This window comes from Chrysemys picta, chromosome 5 (assembly GCF_011386835.1).
Source record: "Chrysemys picta bellii isolate R12L10 chromosome 5, ASM1138683v2, whole genome shotgun sequence".
NCBI classification, from domain to species: Eukaryota; Metazoa; Chordata; order Testudines; family Emydidae; genus Chrysemys; species Chrysemys picta.
In genome coordinates, this window is record NC_088795.1 from 18,269,862 (window position 1) to 18,292,335 (window position 22,474).

At 41.7% G+C, this 22,474-nt stretch overlaps 1 protein-coding gene across 25 annotated transcripts in view; it reads right to left on the reverse strand.

Annotated features, from left to right (window-relative positions):
- Window positions 1-5,293: 5,293 nt before the first annotated feature.
- SEC31A (SEC31 homolog A, COPII coat complex component) overlaps window positions 5,294-22,474 on the reverse strand; it is a 65,383-nt gene continuing 48,202 nt past the window's right edge. For 8 of the 25 annotated variants that reach the window (XM_065596016.1, XM_008165671.4, XM_065596015.1 and 5 more), the window contains 7 exons: window positions 21,992-22,330; window positions 17,495-17,533; window positions 15,576-15,634; window positions 12,917-13,189; window positions 11,156-11,275; window positions 7,002-7,073; window positions 5,294-5,905 (listed from right to left, as the gene is read on the reverse strand). In XM_065596016.1, coding sequence (XP_065452088.1) covers window positions 5,726-5,905; window positions 7,002-7,073; window positions 11,156-11,275; window positions 12,917-13,189; window positions 15,576-15,634; window positions 17,495-17,533; window positions 21,992-22,330 — 1,082 coding nt within the window. In that variant the 3' untranslated portion in view covers window positions 5,294-5,725. The remainder of the gene's footprint in view (window positions 5,906-7,001; window positions 7,074-11,155; window positions 11,276-12,916; window positions 13,190-15,575; window positions 15,635-17,494; window positions 17,534-21,991; window positions 22,331-22,474) is intronic. The other 17 variants (XM_065596018.1, XM_065596017.1, XM_065596014.1 and 14 more) reach the window with 4 other exon arrangements.

Sequence of the window (22,474 nt, forward strand, 5' to 3'; positions counted from 1 at the left end):
AGCACTTATACATGGGCTCGAGTCCCACCGACATCAATGCTCAACTGTAAGGATGTGCTTAAGTTCTTTCCTACTCAGCAAGTCACTTAAGCACAGTCATAAGTTCCATGGATAAAGTGCCAAAGTGCCTTGCTGAATAGGAATGGACTTAAGCACATACAGGCAGTTAAGCACATGTTTTGTTTAATCAGGGTCTATAGGAGAACAGAGCCCACTTTACCAGCTGACCAACAAAAATGTACTTGTGAACTAACTGCATTGATAGAAGAAACAATATTCACGGAGTCTGGCCAATGTCACTAGATTATTTACGTGTTCTCCATCCAAGCAAATGGGAACATGAGAGGCCGTGTGGAACATGAGCACTTGATCTTGCTGAAAGAAGGGATGCGACAACATGGAACACGAGTGTGCGAACGAGTACCCACGTTGTCACTTGCTCCTGATCAGCCTGACTACATGCACTATAAACATGTAGTCACAAGAGAGAGAAAATGAGACCAAAAGACACTGGGTTTTCCAGGCCTGCTTCCATTCAAGTCAGGGGGCGCTTTGCCAGAATCGGGCCCTCGGTTTGTAACTATACGCTCAATCAAAAGCAAATGAAAGTTGGTTTCTCTCTCTGAGCAGAGCAGAGGGGCTTGATCTAATTAAAATGCACCTTGATTGCCCATTCCTACCTGCCCCGTACAATAAAATGCCCCTTTGGAATAGTGATGCAGGCATCATCTACCCCACAATGAATAGCACTGTTCTCGTGCAGCAGAAGCGACATTGCTCTGGAAGATGCAAAGTCTCTTCCCAACTGAATGAATTGGGCAAAACAACTCAGTGTGAGGTGGGTAAACACTTTGTTTTTAATGTTCAAATGTTAGCTCAACAGAGCTTGAAAAGAGCAATTTTATGAGTTGTACTGGGGCAAAGCATATTAGCTTAGTGTGCTAATTAATTATCAACTAGCGCTCCGGCAGCAACTGAATCAGCAGAGAGTATATAATTAAGCCCAAGACTTTTATAGATGTATTTTAAATGTTCTTCTAGAATTCTCTCTCTGGAAAAATGCAGAGGAGAAGCAAGTACTTGTTAAAGAGAACGCAGGAAGGTTGCAGTACCCAGCCATCATGAAATCTCAGCACAGAGCTGTAAAAATGTTTTCAAAGTGAATTATATTGATTTTTCTTTCTTTTTTTTAAAAATGTAGCCGTTGTGATCCTAGCAAGTGATCTTAAAATATTGTTCAAAGACCTAGGAGCTCATCGAGTGACAGAGAAGGGAATGGAGACAAGCAAAGACCCTGATCCAGCAAAGTACTTAAGCACGTGATTAACTTAAAGCACGTGAATAGTCCCCTTTACTTCAAATGTGTCAATGGAACCGTTTGTGTGCTTTCAAGTTAAGCACACACTCGAGTGTTCTGCTGGATTGGGGCCTAAATTCCCCTTTGATGCACTGAATATTATGTATAAGACGACTTTAAAATAAAATGTTTAAAAAGAATATTTTCCTTTGTTGGTAGGTTGAGTACAACTTCCATTCCGACTCCTCTGTTTCTGTTGCTCAGAACATTCTCAAGCAAATAAGTTTGGAATTGAAATTTGCTCAGAAAAGTATTTTGTTGTTTGTTTGTGAAAAGTCTGAGGGGAATTGATTTAGAGATTTTTGAATTATGGTTGCATGGAAAAAAAAGTATCTGTTCTGATCAGTAATTCTGTGAAGAGATAACAGAATTGGCTGAATAGAAAAACAAACGGCTACCTATGTAGCTTTCACTAAGAGCTAACAAAATTAGTAACTGGGAAACTTTGTGCATGAACATTGGAATTGTGCTCTCTGGTTTTCTTAATAACCTGGGCTTGGAGCATCTCAAAGATGAGAATGGCGGAGTTAAAAAGGCACCCTGTCAAATACCGAATGCTCAGACGTATCACAAGCTCTAATGGCAATTTTTATTGGATCAGGTCAGTGGTCGATCTAGCCAGTATCCTGTTTTTAACAGTGGCCAGAACCAATGCTTCAGAGACAGGTGCAAGAAACATTGCAATAGGCAACTACGGGATAACCAGTCCTCAGTTTGTTCCTAACTCAAATAGTCAGAGAATGGCTTATGCCCTGAAGATTCAGGGTTTATACCCCTATCAAAACTCTCTCTTTTTAAAAATGTTTACTATTCCCAAACTGGATAGTCTTGTTATCTATATAAATGTCCAATTTTAAAAAAAAACACATCATCAAAAATCTGATAATCTTTTGGCCTTAATGATATATTGTGGCAATGAGTTCCACAGGGTAAATAAAGAGAAATTAAAAAAAACTAAAAGAGCATAGAGCGTTAGAGCTACCTAAAAAAGAGTGGATGCACAAACGTGGATGAACTGAGTTAAGGTTGGAAGCTCAACCTTAATGTCGTGCACTCACATATAGAATGTTACATGTTAAAACTTCTTTGTATCAATATATTATTTGTGAAAATAATACAACATATAATGCAAAACCGACGTCACTTTAGTCCAATTCTAGGGCTTAGTCCTGCCCCAAAAGCCTAGTCCAGCCTGAAAGCTCGTCTCTTTCACCAACACAAATGGTCCAATAAACAATATTACCTCACCCACCTTGTCTCTCAAATATCCTGGGACTGCATAGTCCTGCACCAGTAAAGTTTGTCACTGACTTCAATGGAAGCAGAATCTCACTGCTATGGAGGGAAAGCAAGAGCGATGCAGTAATCATCCTATTTTAGCATTTAGGCTTGAATACGGTCTGCCCTTGCCTAACCTCTCTCTCTAATCGATGCTTAATGTGGTTTTGAATTGCTAATCCACATTAGATTTCTTGTATGCAGAGTCATTCAGGACCAACATATGGTTGAGGAGCAGGGAGGGGGAAATAACTGATGGAGGAGGAATGGTTTCCCTGCTAAGTTCTAGCACAGTCTAGACTAATCAAATGGAATCATCTTACCGCATGGGTCATCTGAAGTGAGGCTCAAAGCCCCTCAAGGGAGTTGAGGCTTGCTAGACACATTTTTTTAGAAGACAAATGCAGGCAAAAATCCAAGGACTTTAGCAATCATCCAACTACCAGGAGCCCCTGAGCTGAGGAGACAAGAACCTGACTGCTCCACGTTCCAGAACAGGATCAGGAGTACGCCACCACCAGGATTAAATGGTTCCTCTCCCCTTTTTTCTTCCCGGGGTTCCAGTTTAGAAAATCTGTTCTTCTGACAGCAGGACCATTGTTACTAAGCAGCATGTAACAAAACCCACATTCCCAGTATGTATGTCAGGGAGCTCTGCCATCCCCAAAGCACTAAATTTAGTATCTTATATAAATAGTCACGATTAAAAGATAACCCAAAACACTCCTTTGTAGGCTAGTCTTAGAAATTCCCCAGGTAAAACACGGTAAACCCATGACAAGGATTTACAAGCAATAAAGGTTTTTTGATTAAGTATCTATTATTTCTATAGTACTGAAAAAGACTCTGAAGTAGCCTCCACTTTGCATCCCCGTCTGTTGCAAGGTGGTACCAGAAAATTCTATTAAAACGGCACATGCCAGTGAACATTTCCCTCCATATGTATATAAAGATTTTCCACTGGCTAGAGAACTCTCTCTTCTCCAGGACGGGCTCCTCTTCTTACAAGACCCATCCAGCTATCATAGGACAAGACTCCTCTTGCCAAAGTTTACATGTTTTATTATTTTTTCCCCCACAGCCTCTGGGACTTATTCTAATCTGACCAGGTTGGTGTAAATCAGAAGTAACTCCAGTGATATTAATGAGGTTCCACCGAAATCTTGGTTTCAGTAAGAAACAGGCAGCGCATTATTGACTTCCTTACACGAAAATGGTCCTGTGTGTTTATAATGTCAGAGAGTGGTTTACTTGCTTGACATTCTTTGAAGATGTCATCAGAAGGTCACTGATCTATCACCATTTTGTTCCCAACTGTTCTCATTGATAAAGTAGCAGATTTTCTCATGAAGTACATTTCGGTTCTATTTTTAGAAAGCTTGGGTCTCAGCTTGGAGATCTTGCGGACAGCCTAAGTAGAGGCAGGCTATTGACAAAGCCAGGATAGCTGTGCTGCTGCTATGATGACAGGCTAGCAGCGTGATTTCACAATACCCACAACTACAACTACAGCCTAAGAAACAAAGCCTGTAAAATGGGTTAGCCAGACCAGATCTGTGAGACTGTTCCTCACAAGAGGAAATGCCACATGATGCTGACCTGGGACACAGCTGATGGGAAATACTTACTAGACCATATGGTCCAAGAATCCGTGGGTGGACTACTGACAAGCTTATTTTTCTCACTGAGACAAGAAAAAGGATTCCTCAACCTCATTACTCACTTCTGGCAGTGCTGCCGTATTTCACCTTTCTGCCACTATTCAGCCAATACAATAGCCAACTACAGAAGAATAGGGGGAGGATTTTTTAGGTGCCTAATTATGGATTTAGGAACCTAACTTTTGTTGTCTATATTTAAAAGTCTCAGCATCTGATGGAGTGAAACTGTTCTCCATTGCAGTTCCTCAAAAACAGTTTTGATAGCTCCTATGGGTCTATATTCTCACCAACACAGGCTGTTAATGAGAGATTCCATTCATTATGGAATTGTCCTTACCACACTTATTGGCCACTCGTGACACGTTTTTCAAATTTTAAAAACTCAAGTACAAATTTAAACAAAGCAGAAAATGGCATCAGTAAATAACAAACACACAAGAAACTTACCTGACTTGGTCTGGGGCCAGTGGCATGGTAGTGGTCATGTCACAGCATAGTGCACGTCGGAGCATTCCAGCTGTGAAAATGGCCACCTATAACTTCTAACTTCAGGGGAATGCAAGAAAAGGTTTGCCTTTGTTTATGTGCTGAATGCCCACCTCTCTCTATTGGTTGCCTTAGCAACTTGTAATGATTTCAGATCTTTCAATGCTCTGTTAAACCCTTCCTTGACATGTGAACACCCAGATGTAATCTTGGAATAGAATGGAATCTTGCTTTAATCCCTATGTACCAGGACTTCCGCAGTGCGCTCAGCACTGAGAAAACATGTCCACGTCTCCCCAAAGTGATGGATAGCTCTCCCCCTGGCTCCAGTTCAAATCTCAAAGCTTCATGTCGTAAAGACACGTTGTAATAAATTAACCTTTATTGAAAAGCTCACATCAGCCTTTATTTTTCTTATTTGCCCCAGTGCAAAATTAAGTTATTTAACATCTAATTGGAATAAACTGAATTGCAGGTAGTTTTAAAAAATGAATGACAAAATACACTTAAAAAGAGGATCAGACACTTTAATCTGGTGGCTATGTAGGAATGGGAGGGGAGACGGAAAGAATGTGTTATAAGGTCTGTCTGATACACAACCTACCATCAGTTTTTCCCACTCACTTCTGTATTAAAAACCACTGTTTAGTGTACAACATGCACTTAAAATTGACAACACGAGATGTAATCCATTAAATATACTGTCTGTAGACAGGAATCATTAGGGATGATAAAAGATTAAAATAAAAAAGCACCAGGGCTCACAGGCCATTCTAAGATGATGTATATCTGTAGGGATAGTGTCATGCCATTGATCAGAGATCTACTGCAACATGCTATAAGGTCTGGTATTTGGTCCCCTTCTTGCATACGTTTTGCAGAAATGTACTTCTTTGGAAAAGTGACATCACAAGCTCTGCATAGGCGAGGGAGAGGGGTAACATCAGACCCCCAGCTTATTGGCTTGGGTGAGGACGACTTTCAGCACTGGCATGAAGGCAGACGTCTCGCTGAAGTTGCTGGTGCTGACTATGTGGGTGTGGATGTTCAGTCCCTCTGTGTAGTTGCGCGTTTCGATGCTCTTTGCAATGCTGTGCAAGCCGTTGATGATTGCTGGGGAGAGCTGAAATGAAGCCGAGACACAGAAGGAAGTTCAGCAGAAGGAAATGCATCCACTATGCCAAAGCCAGAAGACTGAATAGCCCAGGTCAAGCATCAAACCACAGTGCTGCTGTGGCACCTGGGTCATCCCTTGGAAAAGGTGTGGCAAAGAGCTAAAGCATTTTGGACCCAAAATGAAGCCTAATGAACTCAATGGCAGTCTTCTCATTGACCTCAACTGACTTTGGTCAGGCCCTTTTACACCAGTGTTTCCAGGCTGTTCAGAGGGGAAGAATATTAACTGACATCAAAATACAAGAAGAAAAAATGCCTGCAGAGTTCTTCTGGGATGGGGCAGAGGCTCACGGCAAACTTGTATTCTGGGACATACAGCCAATTCCACACATGGCTTTACACCACTATTACACCAGCATCTCCCTGAGTTCAGAGCACCTGTGTTAGTGAGGACTATGAACAAGACACATTAATGGCTTTATTGTTATTTATGTACTTACTTTAAGGTCTGTCTCCTCTTCTGGAAGCATCCCATGAGCAAGTGTCAACAACAAAAAGATTTATCGCTAAGGAAAGAGGGTCTTGTGGTTATGCCACAGGGGCTAGTGCTGAGCAGAGCTGAGTTCAGTAGTTGGCTATGCCACAAAACTTCCTGTGTGACCTTCGACCACTCACTTAGTCTCCATGGGCCCCATCTGTAAAATGGGGATGATACTTCCTCTCTGATTTGTCTATTTAGATGGTAAGCTCTTTGGACCAGGGACCCCTATTGTGTGCTTTTAGCACAATGGGAGCCTGATCTCAGTCAGGGCCTCGAGGCACTACCACAATACAAATGCCATAACTCCACACAGGCATGAGAAGTCTGCACACACTCACAGTGCCAATCATTCTAGGTAATGATGAATATGTGATAATTAAACCTGGATCAATGCCATCTTTTCAAGAAAGTCTTAGAAATGCCTACAGCATAGGAACAGACCTGTGCAATAGTACTCTACCGAAATGTCATGCGTCTAACCAATGATATAATATATATAAATGCAACATTAGATGGAAAAAAATATTTAAAGACAAAGTAATAAAAGAACAAAACTACTTACTGTCTGTTCCCTAAGTTTGTCATACAGAAACTCCAGGCGTTTGTTGGCATCATCTAATTTCCTCTTTGTTTGCTGCAGGGGAAAAAAGGAAGTGGAGTGGTACTAAAAACACAGTTCTGATTTGATAGTGAGAATATGATTTAGTCAAAAGGGAACCATGTAACAAATGAACAGCAGCAACTGAGATTCCCTGATTAGCACTGTTTTCATTAGGACTTTAAGCTGTTTGCTCAATACCTTTTGCCACTGATTTTACTACAAAAGACAAAGACTAGATGATAGTAGAGAGCAGCCAACCCCCACACCTAAGGGTTGGTCCACACTAACCCCCCACTTCGAACTAAGATAGGCAACTTCAGCTACGTTATTCACGTAATGTAATCCATTAAATATACTGTCTGTAGACTTAGTCTTAGTTCGAACTTACCGCGGGTCCACACGCGGCAGGCAGCCTCTCCCATCGACTCCACGTACTCCTCTTGCCGAGCAGGAATACTGGCGTCGACGGCGAGCACTTCTGGGATCGATCCGGGATCGATTTATCGCGTCTAGACAAGACACGATAAATCGATCCCAGAAGATCGATTGCTTACCGCCGGACCCGGAGGTAAGTATAGACGTACCCTAAGGTTCTGCCTACCTACTGCACTGCAGTAATACAGCACACATGTCGTTTGTGAAACATCCTGCGAAGTTTTGGGATTTAAAAATGTGTGACATAAATATATAGTAACATTTTGTTTTGCAGCTAACTGGAAAAACATGATTTCTGTTGAGTAAAAATAATGCTAAGATCAAAATAGCCAGCGGCCCAAGAAATAATTTTGTCCTGAGAGTTCAAGGACTGACAGTAATAAAAGACAAAAACAAGAAATGAAATTCACTAGTTTAAAACCTACTCTGATTGTATTTTCATGGCAAGGCTAGTAAGAGTAAAAACAGGAACATGTGTAAACAAATCCTTACTGCAAGCAGGAAAAAACAAACAAACCCCAAGCTACAAAACATCTTTCATGCTCACTGAGAGTTCTGATTTTGCAGAGACAGAATTTTATGGGTGCAGTTTGATCTTTTCTGCCACAAAAATGATGACATTTCTCTTAGAATAGCAAGTTTTCACCTGTGATAGATTCATGATTCCTGCCCAGGGTGTGGGGTGGAATTTCACCATGTTCCACCAAAAGTGCCACATTCATTAGTGAGATGGTGAATTTTCATCCCATGTCATGTATGTGAACAGCTGTGAACTTGAAGTTTTGCACATGACTAATCAAAGTAAAAACAGAGTCCTCCAGCCGTAAATGAGACAGTGAAATGAGAGGCCAGCAGCATTGGAGACACCCTAGGTTTGGTAAAGATTTTGGGATTCCTTCTCCCAATGCAATCCAGGACCTTCTAGAATCAATAACTTCATTTACCAGAGAGCATTTCACTGAGTTATTGTACGCAGTAAAGCACTAACAAAGAAAGAGAGAAAGAATGAAAAGTTATACGGCTGTATTTCAGTAGAGATTTGAAGTGTGATGGATGGTTGATATGGGAGAAATAAAGGAAGGTTATTACAGATGGCAAAAGCTTCAAGGAGAATGTCATTCCACAAGCACATTCTAGAGTTAGCGTGGCATAACCCTGCGTGGTATCCAGGGATTTAAAGAAGAAAATGATTTCCCAAAATGACAGGGTGAGAAAAGAGCCTCTTGGTGTGACCTCCCACATATAAGATTTTGTCTCAAATCACTTGACAGCCTGGGTACTAGCCTCTTTTTACAAAGGGAGGAATTGACGCATAGAAGGATTAAGTGATGATAATAACATCTGTGTTCAGCAAATGGCACAAAGTCACAACACAGGTCAGCTGCAGAGCTGCAGGTAGTTCTACTGACTCCCAGTTCCCTGTTTAACCACTAGACAACACTGTCTTTCATACCAAGTCCTGTATTTGTACATAGCCTGGTAGAGACTGCCCATGTGCTAATGATATCTATTCCTCAAATATACGGAAGGAATCATGAAAGCTTTTCCAGCTACAATGTTTGCTCTGCCCAAGAAAATCTGAGAGATTTTTAAAGAATTAAACAAATGACTGGGCTGATGCCCCAGAAAAAGTGACCTTTTCATATGGAGAAAACAAGAGAAAGTGAAGTGATGTTAGAACGTGAACTGAATTTTCTTCAGGCCATTCTTACGTTTGCTGCCCAGAAGGGAGAAGGTATAATTATGGGAGCAAACACATTGCTGCTATATAGAATACCATTTGAGATCTTAAATGAAAGCCAGGATCATGCTGGCCAAAAATATCATTGTGAAATGTGTGCACTCATTATAAGTTATGTCAATATACTGAAAATATGTCCTTACAAGTTTGTGTCCAGATGTTACTCCCCTGCAAAGGTGAAAAACTGGTTTAGCCAGACAAAGGGATGTATATTTGCATGACTGCTTAGGTTCATATATAGATTAAGCATGGTAAGCCAAACACAATGGGAGCCACACCTGCATTTCAAGTCAACATGTGGATGTGAAATAAACAGCCGTCTGGGAAGACACCTTGGAACCAGCTCCCCAGGAAGGGAATTCACAGGGGTCTCCCCATCTTTGGGGACAAAATCATGAGTTTTTGGAAATATAAGGAACAACAAAAAGACTTTCTGTCATCTATTGATTGAGGAAACCGCTCAAAGGGCAGGGGGTATCCATGAAAACCAGTATCCTAGCTATGACTAAAACAGCTCTGTTAAAGCCTGAATCCTTAGGAGAGAACATATTCTTTCAAACAGGAAAAGGTGACCATCCGTAAGTGTAGACCTGGGATTGAATTTTATGTCTTGTTTTATTTAAAATCTACTCTTCTAATTATCCTTGCTCACTAGCTCTTAAAACCTTAACCTTCGTTTCTAAGTTTGTATTTGTTTTCACTATGAAGAGATTGCAGTGCTGCCTTGCTAGAAAGGATCTGATCCCGAGTTGTTCTAGTCAAGCTGTGCGTACTCTCCCTTCAGGGACAGCTTAGCTGGTAATGCCCATGAGTGCCCAGTGACAAGGGCTGGCTATTCCAGAGGAAGACGCTGGCAGATGGGGCTCAGGGGTTGGGGTGTGACTGTCACTAGCTCGCAGGGGGTGGTTGTGGACATCTGGACGTCAGGGCTTGTCTGGGGCCACAGGCTGTTGGTTTCAGGGAGATGAGCTACAGAAGGCATCAGGCAAAGCTGCTTCATGCTGTGGGCGGGTGGTGATGAGGCACCTCACACCCTGAATACTGCTGGGGAGTGTCACACACCTATCAAAAATGGAGGCTTAAAATGATCCTTCTGCCCTGTCTCTCAGCTCGGATGAACGACAGCCTCAGCTAATACCCACCTCGGCATATGAGGGTTCTTGCTCCAGTTAAACGAATGGGCTAAACAGACAAACAATGACATGCCAAATCAACTTAGCATAGCTCCTTGCTTAAGGGGGCGGGTTTGGTGTGAAGAGAGGCAGAGGAATCCCTTTTTCTCCTGAACAGAACTAGAGCGGGGATCCCATTGCTTTCCACCCCGCAACCCAGGCCAGAGCTCCAGTTCTTCCAGCCGGAAGAGAGCCAGAAGGGAGCCCAACAACGCCACTAATACAATGGAAGGAGTTTGCCCTTGTGGACAGAAGGAATTCCTCCTGCCTTTCTCCCAGTAGCAGTGCTCTACCTAGGCCTACTTATCCAGAGACAAAGTGACCCGGACCTGGAGCCATGTCTCCTGCGTGGTAGGGCAGATCGTTAGCACTAGGCCACAGCGCTAGTAAAGATTTGAGGTGGAATCCTGCTCCCACTAACGTCAATGGGAGTTTTGCCATTAACATCACTGCGGCCAGGATTTCACCACCCTTGATACTTTGTTCCCCATTTGAAACGCCTGTGGTGCTTTGCGGTGCTGCTGCTGAACGGCTGCCACGTTCCGTCCCCAACGTGGCTGCCTCTCAGTGGTGCGTGTGGGTTTCTATCTACAATCTGTGTCTGAGTTACGTTTGTAAAGTGCTTAGGGATCCTTTGGGCCAGAAAGAGTTAAAACGAACGAGAGACTTATCGCTGGTTAATGCACAGTCACCACGGTGTACGTCTAATTAAAATACTTCATTACAGAGTGCCGCTCCACTACGGATCACCCAATGCAAAGACCTACTGGATCTGTGGCAGATGACAGGCATCTCTGGATGAGAGCTTCAAATGTGGTCTTCAGAATAAGGTGCTCATCAGGAATAGGCTTCTTTGTAATCTTCTCCGCTGGCAACGACTGCACATGCTAAAGAAGAGAAGATGGGGTATTAAAGTCACTTTGGAATCGTAGGTAATCTATCATTGTTTCTTAAACTCGGCCCAAGTTACTAACAATCTGAGCATGCTCACTTGCTCCTCCCCTCCACGCCTGTGGAGCTGAGATGACTGAAGAGGCAACATTAGCCGTGTCTCAGCTGGGGAGTGCATCCAATGTCTCTTCTTCAGCGGCAGCTGTGAAAAGCAGGGTAGTCGCAGGGAGAATCTACTCGATTAGCCTGACTGCCTGGCTCGGGATAGCAGCGAGTGCAAAGCAGCAGCGACTAGGTGGTTATGGTTATAAAGTGACAACCCTGAATGAAGATGGTGGATACAAACCCCACTGATGCTCTTTCAGCCGTCTAAGATCCTGCTACTCATAGGAGATGAACACCTCCTGGCATGAGTCTTGTTCTGGTTTGGGGACAGGGGATGAATGCTCTGAGATTGGGGTTGCTCGATATAAACAAAGGATGGGTGGGAGACAGACACAGGAGATGCCTGTAATAACTGATATATAATCTATGTCCAACTGGTTGCCATTGCATTGTTTGTTATGATTACCAGGGGTTAATTCCAGCAGGAGTTCCTGGAATCTCTGCAGGAAAGAGGACGATGGCTTCAGGTTGCCCCATTCACAGATACCTAACGGGACAGGCATCGCTACCTATGACCAGGCTGAGATCAACCATCAGGAGGGGACCCAGTCTGGGAGGTACTAATCTGTAAGCCCATGGAGGGGCCGTCAGGCAGGAAGCTGGAAACAAAGAACCTTGGGACTGACAAACAGAGAGAGTCTAAAGTGGGGGGGGGGGGGGGGAGGACACAGGGGCCATGGAAAGCAAACTGAACTCCAGCCCCAGAAGTGGGGGTGCCTGGGAGAATCTAGGTCAGACAGATATGCCTGTATATTGTTGTGTTAACCCTCCTGTTTCCTTGTTATGCTTGGCCATACTGTTAAAGTCACACAATACTTTGGTTTGTCAAAGCTGTACTGGGTCTCTACATTCACACTGGTCACAGCTGTGAAAGAAAGGCTGCTGGCAGCCAAATTTAGTCAGGCCTGCTCAGCCATTACTGTTGGTGCACAGGAGGCTGCAGCCCACCCTCTTGTCTGAGAGTGGGAGAATCGTGAGATTCCACCCTGGAGACGTAAAGCATTGAGGCCTGAAGTGGGTGCACTCAGAGAGACCACTGAAGGGGGCAGAGATGCAGATAGCCTTGAACCGTGAGACGGTTTACTTCATTTTGCCTTGTCTCTCAGCCTCTCTCTGGATTTGTCTACATGAGAAAGTTGTACTGGTTCAACTTAAATTGGGTTTTATACCCATTTAAACTGCGCAAGCCCCCATGTGGACATTCTTACTTCAGCTTAAGAGTGGTTTATTTCAGCTTAGCTGAAACCAATTCCCAATCAACTTACGCTAAACCAAAATAAGCGTGTGCACACAGCCTTTTGAATCAGTTTAGTTAAACCGGTGCCACTTTCTCGTGTAGTTGAGGCCTAAGATGAACAGAGAAAGTTCTCATTCTGTGTCTGTTCCATGCCTAGCACAATCAGTCCCCAATCCTGGATGGGGCGGTTAGGTGCTACCGGAATACAAAACAACATCATCTTAATTACCGTTACCTGTATGGTATTGCCAATTGGAGCTCCTGGTGCCCCCTCTGTACTAGTTTTTGAGATAGCCGGAGGCATGACCGATTGCCCCAGAGGCTGCTGAATAGGCTGGAAAGGATTTTGTAAAATGGGCTGCCCTGATGGAAGATGCGAGGGCTGAAACGTAGCCTGGGCTGCAGGTGGCAGTGAAGTTGGCGGCTGTTGCATCTGGGATTGTGGATCCGGCAGAGGATTCATTATTGGGGATGTGATGGGAACAGGAGGCATGAAGTTATCAGGTATCTAAAGAAAATCAAACAAAAAGTTTACCATGCCTTCTCTGTTCATTATTTCCACAAAAAGGGCTGTATTGTACTAAACCTGTCTTTAAAACACGATGTACCTGTAATACAGAAATGTAGAAAACAATCCCTTTCTCCCAGCTCCTTGTGCATTTTTACTTATGACATATAAATTGACACTGTTGCACAAGTGATAGATAACAAGTACATAAAAGGTCTCTGTTCCAAAGATCTTACAATCTAAAAACCCGATCCAGCAAACACTTACACACATACTTAACTTCAAGCCAAAGGGCTAGTCACCAACTTAAAAAGCAGGTGATTAAGCGTTTACAAGATTGGGATCTATAGGCAGTAGAGGGTACAACGTAGTAGAATACACTATAGAACTCACAGAGTGGCATACAGTCTTTAGAACATGGCATTTTACTTTCAAGAAAACGAAAGTGTAAGTGAGAATGAATCTCAGTTAATAACAGAAAATTCACTCCCAAATATCCAGATTACTTAATGATAGCATTACTCAGATGGGAAATAGTCTAGGAATACTTCATTTTTTATTGTTTTTTAATCTATATTGATATTTTAAGATCTTCTTTGCAAGAACAGTTCTTTATTCTCGCCTGTAAAGCGCCTAGCCCACAGCTGGCACTATACAAACAATACATCTTTCAAATGAGAGTCAAGCCTCTGGCAAACAGATTTCTATTAAGTCCAATTATTAGTGCATTTCAGAACTAGTGCCTAAATGTTTGTATGTACATACTGACAAAAGGCCACAAACGTGAGAGTGTGTGTTTGGGAGAGGAAAGAACAAATGACTAAATGGGATGCTGGCTTCAGTTACAACTACAATAACGTGAAAAACAAACCCCAGTTAGACTTTCCACACTTTTTAAGGGTATTAAAAAGGAAACAACAAGAAAGTCCAAGATGCTAAGTGTAGTTCTGGTTTAATGAAACTGTAATTACGGCTGGTTGCTTGTCATGGCAAAAGACATGTTTTGGTCACAGCAAAAAAAGTCACAGTTTTAGCTATAAAAAAGAAAAATCATGGCCCTCAATTTTTTAAATAATAAATATTAAGTCATTAGTCATGGGAAATTATAAAAAAAAACTTGTTTGGGGGGAAAATGCAAAATATCCTTTATTTTACAATAAAAATTGTTTTAAAACCATTTAATATTTAAGTAATAGTTTAAAAAACATTATGAAACGCATACTCTATTATACACAGTAAATAAATCAGTGCGTAAATATTCATGATGGAAGCTTGGCTGGTACCAATTAGGGCATGGTGACAAAGATCATGACTTTTTATTGAAATAACTCCCAAAACCTAAAGATCAGGTTGTGTTACAGAAGCCAGGGCTACGACCAAAATATTCCACGACAACTAATCCAATTAAAAAGACAGCATTTTCTAACCGATTTTTTAGTCATTTATCATCAGGGCGCTATCCATACTGGTATGAGTCCTCCTCCTCTTTGAGAGGATTAACCCTCTCTAAAAGGTACCCCAGACTGACAACTTTGGAGATCAAAGCCCTGACATTGTCACATACAGGAACAGTGCAAGTTTCCCCAGCTCCCCTGCCAATGATGTTTGGTAATCCTGACCAGGACAGACAAACTCCAGGGGTTACTAGTTACTGTAGCTTTGTCTCCATGTACATTCACAACCTTATTCTGTGTGCTCAGACTGCCATGAAGAAATGGACAGATCACCACTCTCTCATTTCACGTGGGCCACTATGACGATGCAAGAATTTTGATCACTGCAAAATGTTCCACAATGAACCCAGAGACTAGAACTGAAAGGCTCATTCTACCCTAATAAAAGTGTCATGAGCTCCTCACTCCTGCTATCTACACTGGTCATGCTGCATTTTCCCACCCAGACTCTTTGATAAAGGTAAAGTTTTATATCATGGTCTCTCATCGTGACACCTCTCATACCATTAGTAAATACCAGGGGCCAGATCTTCAACTTGTGGACATTGTTGTAACTCGAGAGAAGTCAATGGAGCTATGACAACATATACCAGCTCAGGGTCTGGCCCTAGGCAAACACATTCACCTGCTTTTCTGCAAATAACACTGGTCCATAGTATTTTTGCCCCCAAAAGTGACCATACTGATTATTAACAACAATTTCCCCAAGAACTCAGTCTCCTTTGGATGCATATTTCAGGGTGTTTACAAATGTATTTCAGGAGATAATATATGCTGAAAATTTACATTTCTTCCTTCCCTTTAAATGCAACTTTTATTCATGACACAATTAAATTGCTGTTTGATGATAACACTTCATTTTTCTTCTTCCAGCAATGGTTTTCATAACATTTAGTTAAGAGGCTGCTTTTTTAAAATGCATCATACAGTACCTTCTTCTTCTTTGTCATTCTGTTCAATGCAGGAGGATCGTTCCAACCATTTTGAGGTCCTATAACAAAAAAAGGCAATATTAATCGTGTGTTAGAATCCTAGAAGATGGGGAATAGACCTATTTGCCCCACTACACTTCCAAATTACTACTCTAGTAACATCTAAAACTCTTAAGTAAGCCTGGCTCTGCCAAAGTTGTAAAACTGGTGGTTATGTGACCTGCTAACCAAAGTCTGGGTTCTCAAATCTGCTACTGCACCACTAATATTCAAGATGGTAGAATAACACATCCCTTGTGCTAAGGAGCAAGCCCTGCAGTTCATCACACCGAAAGCCCTTATGCTCTATCTGCCTCAGAGAGGTTACTTTTTTTACAGCTAAGCAGGAGTTTGACCTAGTCATCTTGAGCTTCCCCTGCTGTACATCATATAAATCACCTGCATGCACTAAATTAAACTCCTAGTAGTCAACATAAAAAACAAATTCCCAAGAGAGCAATGTTGCACTGCCATACCCTCTGAATGTTGGCAATGTTGCTGGCAGAAACACAGTTGGGACCGCACAGCCAAAGTATGTTAACATAGTCTCTCAGTTACCTATGAAGGTTTCGCTATATCTGTTTGTAACAAAACAAATCAGTCCATTTGCTGGGCAATTTTGTTTGCACAAAGTTAATCAACAGTCGCTACCTCAGAGAAGTTTGGAAAAAAGCAGTTAATGGGCACTGAATTCTACATAAGACATTTTCTGAATGTTGCTGCTCTGCGGTTTTTGAAGGATGTTTACATAGCAACAAGATGTGGTCTCCAACAACAACAAAAGGAAAAGAGAGAGAATACTCCAAGTGAAGAATAAACATCAGTAGGGCTCCTAAAATCCTAGGTCACATTCACCTGGGTGCTCTAGAGAGACAAGGCAGTCATAAACCAGGTTTACCCAGCCAGTTAAATCAGGTTTACGGTTGTGTTGGGTCACAAAAGCAGAGTATAGCTGCCTGAGCAGAATGGTGATTCTGGCCCCTTGCGTTCAGGCCAATGTCAGTAGTAATGAGGAAAGAGAAATACAGAATATAGGCTAACTGTTTCTAAATCATTTTTTCAGTGGTTTTCATGAGAAATCAGCTCATTAAAAGAAAGCATGTTGTGTGTACTTGCAAAATTTGCAGTACAAAGCTTAGATTAGTGAATTAAAAATTGTTCCAGTATTTCATTATGCACGTTTAATGGGGACCACTGTATTAAAACGCAACATTAATGCTGCTTAAACTGGGGTAATGAGGATTTATTGTACAAAGCCACAAAAAGCCAAAAGAAAAAATAAATCAATGGACTTTTTCACCACAGTGGTTTTCTTTTAGTAAACTATGAATTCATGTTCACACAGTGGAGTGTGTTACTTCAGTATAGACTTAACTGGACTCTAAATTTAACAAGCACTTGAGAGTTTTGTTAAACAAGTTCCATAGCCATCATGCCCATAAGACCTTAAAGAGGCCTATTAAACAATTAATTAAAAACCTTTTATCTGACTTCTTGTTAACCAAAACTCAGTCACAACCCCTGACCAACAAGATCATCGGGTATTATTTCCTCTACCTATCTGGCACATCAGTTTTCATAAGATTTCAGATATGGAGAGCCTGGCTTTTGTAGCACAGACTAGGACATCACATTTTTTTTAGCATTACTAATACTGCTAATAATTGTATAGAATTCAGTTAAAATGCATCAACTCATCTCTGTGGTTAAAAATTCCAGTTCTGGTATTATTTATGTTCATTAGGGTATTATAAAATTTGATTCAATTAAAAATGTATTGACAAAGAGCATTGAATTTAGTGTACTATGAGGGTCACATGCATTCCATTAATTTCGTATTGTGGCTTAATGATTTCCATGTTATACTGTAGCTAGTTCACCTTCCAGGGTAGAGGCCTGGTCTTGAGAAGACTGATTTTCTGTAGATAAAATGCAAAAATAACTAAGGCGTTTAAAAGTAGTAAACATAACCTAACCTGTCATTATTTTTCTCATTAGCTATTTCATTTCAGCAAGTGTGCAAAGCTTGAATTTTGAATCACCTGACAAAAATATCTAATTTAATTAAATAGTCAGTTTAATGATAACATCAATTAGTGCTATATGCTGCCCCATCAACCCTGCAGAATGACTTTCCTCTGCCCTCCCAAAACACGAGTCTGACTTCTTTCCCATTTAGAATGTCATCATTTCAAGTGGCTCCTAATAATTGTTGCAGAATCCTGACTCGCTTTGTTATCAGGCCAACTGAACCAAGAGACTACTCATCAGAGACAAAATTCCCTCATCACAATGGCTTCCGCTCAGGAAAGCATTTAAGTATGTGCTCAAAGCGCTAGACTTCAGTAGGACTTAAGCACATGCTTAAGTGCTTTCCTGAATCAAGACCTATATGATTATTTTGTATTTATACTGTGTGTCAATATCATGTTTGTTATGATATGAGGTTCGCACAGAAATATAAAACAAGTTCCCTGCCCTAACTGAGCTGACAATCCAAATAACATGACACAGCAAGATATTTTGCATCCTCTAGAAGGGAAAAGGGGAGCACTAGACAGCTAATCTATTTGTTAGGCACATCTGTCACTAACCCTGGTTTTTAGAGATTTATAATCCTTGCACAAACTTCTCACTGGACTGAGACGTGCACTGTCATAATCCCAAAAAAGAAGGAATACTGTGCAACAATAAAAATTACTTATGCTTTTAAGATGGATGCCACAGATAGGTTCCTTAAACATCTGCTGTTGTAAAAGTCCAGATGGTTTAAAATGAAATTTAAAAGCACTTAGTTTCTAATATGATCCTATTGATATTGCTTAGCCTACCAATTTTTACATTTTTCTGTAAAAAAAAACCGAATGGAAAAAACTGCCCACCGAGTTCTAGCTTTTATACCTGCATCTTCGAAGGATGCTGGTTTACTGCATATATCCTTTAATCTTAAAGCATTAGATTTTTATTTTTGAATGAATAAAGTTTAAAAAGAAAAACAAGCCACCTCAAAATTATATTAAGATCCTGGATTACAACATATGAACGCACAGAAATTCAAAGTCAAGGATCAGACCTCCATTACTAGACATAACCATCCTGTTTGCTTAAATTCATAAACTTTGGTAGACACTAAACATCATGGATTGAATAGACACACTGGATTAATGGTTTATTACAACAATCTATAATCCACTAACAACCCTCCACCCTGCCTCCTTCCCTCCCTATGACTGGAGGGGTGTTAACAGGCCACTTCACCTTGAATGGTTCCTTGAAATGTGTGTTAATTACTTATGCTAAACGATCTGTTCCACCTTGTATTTAGCTGTGACACTGATAAAGGGCAGGTCTCCATACATGTAAAATGCTGCAGCTGCGCTGCTAAAGTAAAGATGCTCCTAGGCCAACTGGAGAGCTTTTCACACAGGGCTGTATACGGGGAGTGGGGTTAGGTCGGTATAACTACGTTGCTCAAGACTGAAGAAGAGCTCTGTGTAAATTTGTCTCTCTCACCAACAGAATTTGGCCCCATAAAAGATATTACCCCATCCACCTCATCTCTCTGTTTGCACCTAGACATTTGGAGATCCAGCTATGAGCTTAACGTTGGCTTTATGTTTTTATGTATTTAATATAACGGTCCCTTACTGAGTGGCCTTTCTCACTATGCGGCACAACTTCTGTGAATGACGTTGGTGGCTAAGGCATGGTAAGAACAGTCTATTTATCAATATTACTCCGAGGGGATGGAGTTTGAACAGAATATATATTGTACTTTCAGCATTAAAAACATTTTAAAAAGCAAGTTTTCCCTCTCTGGTTGGTACAGTTTTCTGAACAACCTGAACAGAGCAGTCTGTTGAAGGTTCCCTGAAACATCATCTTTTTTTTACAAAGTTCCCTCAATTGCAGCCATATGGTTCCAACTCAGCGGCCCAACCCTGTGCAATAGAGCAATTCAGCACTTAAGATGCAATGGGACTAAGCACGTGACTAAAGTTAAGCATGTGCTCAAATGCTCTGGTGAATAGGGATGGACGTAAACACATACTTAAAGGCTTGCGGCACTGCGGTCTCAGTGCTGAAATCTGCTAATAATCAATTAAAAGAATTTTCAATACCCAAGTTTAAAAGTTTTAAACTTTACACCAGATCTCCCCCCCCAGGACAAATTCAGCCCATATTGCTAATGTTGACAGAACTTGATAAAAAGAAGTGTAGGTCACCTTTGAGCAAAACGTGGAAACTGAAAGTGGCCTATATTACAGTGTTTGTTACTAAGGTTGGAAGCTTCTACAGTGCCTGAGAGCTGTACCCTACTTTGAAAGAGTCATATGGACTATATTGCTTAAACTTTTAACACAAGAAACTTAACAGATGACAGATCTCTCAATTGCATTCTAGTGACCCAAATCTAATAGTAAAATGGATTAAAGAGAAAACTGTTAGAGCGGTTTCCTGCTACCTGCATTTTTTGGAAGGTACAGGAGCAATGCTGTCTGCATTACAGTGTGCAGCTTTGCTTCTGCAAGGCCAGGAAACTTGGAAGCAACTCCCACTCCATCCATTTTACTAATACCTCCATCCTCACACAAAGATGGGGAAGGGTATCCAACTGCCTCATCATGAAGAGGAAAGGAGAAGGTATTCTGTCCGTTTGTAGAACAGATAGGATATTAACAGTCTCAGCAAGATGCACCCTTTGGGAAAACACATCCCTACAATGTTAAACAATGCTGCCCAGGCTGACAGGCCCCCAAAACTGACCCCACTCTTCCCTGGACAGAGTGGACATTTTCCTCCTACCGTGTGTGTATAAATGTAATACTCATGAAAGGAACTGGAGCCACAGCCCGGGAGACAGCAGTCCTGTTTATCCAGAGAACAGGCACAGTGTGGGTAGGGGCAGAACCAGCTTCAGATAAATGCAAGTAACATCAATGTGCCCCCAGCCACCCTTTGGAGCTCCTCCTGGTGAAGGGTGCCTCATTCCTGACCCAGCTTGATTGCTCAGGTTGGTCAGAGAACAGATCAACTTCCACTCCCATTCAAGCCATGACATCTCTGATGAGATGGACAATAATGTTGCCAATTAGTACCAAGTGGGTCTGGGCTTTTTGTGTTGGGGAGACTTGTTCATTGGGAAGGGACCGAGACCGAATACATTTCACATCGATCAACAAACAGCATCAGACTTTCAGTCACTACCAACCTGGGCTGGATTCCAGCTGGCAACCTAGAGGCTCTATATCCCATTAGCAGCGCCTTGAGCAAACCATTTCCCCACCAGAAAGGACATTTAAAAGAAAGTTTAATGGTTTGGTCTCAGAGCCCATTAACAGGACACTGTCCCTTTAAACAATGGAATCCTTGCCCAAACACAGCCCTGTTTTCAATTACTCCCTTATCCCCTTTGAGTTAACAGAGCAGAGCGAAAACAATGTTTAAATCAGAATTGCTCACGCTCATGTATACATCAGGACTGGAAATGCTGTTTAAAAGTTAGCTGAGAAATAAGTGACATTAATAAAGAGATAGGTCGGTCATCATGCAAAAGGTCACTAAAGCTGCTCAAACTGAAAACAACAGTAAAGGATGCTTGGGTCACTCTGTTATCATGCACACTCAAACATGCTCTTGTGCTCTAGCAACAGACACATGCTATTTTTGTTTTATTTGTTTATCTTATAGAAAAAACATGCTGTTGAAGTGTTTCTAAATGATTTGTGATGATCTTTCGGGGCATTCATAAGCACAGTAATCCCATCACAGCTGATGATTAGGAAAACAGAGCTAATGACTGCATCTCCGTGAGGCTATTCAGTAGAAAGGGCTTCTTAAATTAAATTTGATCCTACACTGGGCTTGACTCTCCTTTCATTTATAGATGTGTGTGACTTGGGGATGACACTACTGAGAAATTATGCTAGTAAAAATGGTGCGAGTAAGAAGAGAACCAGTCTCACTGCATCCACGATGGTTTGATATTTGCTCATTTTTAGGTATTGGTTCACCAACCACATAGCAATTTTGGCTCTGTCCACACGATGGTTAAAATTGTGCCAGCATCAATTGCGTATGAACACTGTTCCTCTGACCACGGCAGACAGAGATTATTTTTCTATAGCACAGCGTGACTCTCAGAAGATCTCTGTACACATTGATCAGGGAATCAGAGCTATTATGCTAGCACGGTTTCAGCTATAGTGGACAAGGCCTTACAGCTGTACTAGGCCCAGAAAGGATAATGCCATTTTTAGAAACACTGTGCATTAACCCTAAAACGCAGCCAAATTTTATATTAGTAATTCACCAGAACACACAAACTACAACAACAAAAATCCACATAAGCAAAATAACTTCTTTCAAGCGCAGACCTGTTCTTTGGGATGCAGGAAGCTCATTGGTTGCAGGCAGAGTACCTGTTGGTCCAGTAGACAGTGCATAAGCCACAGAAGTTGCTGGAGCTCCTTGTCTGCCATGCTGGAAGGATGCACCAGAAGGAGGGGCGGGGAAAGAAGAGCCAGGATTCAAGCTTGTTGGAGAGGGTTGAGGTTGTCCTGGATATAACTGAGAGGGCGCAGAATGGGGAGAAGCAGGAGGCATATAGGGAGGGTTAGCGTAGGAGTTTGAAGCAGGAGGAGCAATAGGTTGTTGAGGCTGATAGAGTGCTGGTCCCCCCGTTCCATAAGAATACTGCTGTGTTGGCTGATAAGCTACATAGGGGAAGAAGAGGGAGAGGTTTTGTTAGTAACATTACTAGACTAGGAGAAAGCTACTATCCTCTCCAGTTTTGATGCCCCATTCCCTCTTCCTAGCTACCAAGGATCACAACTTTCCTCCTGATTTCAGTTGAGCAG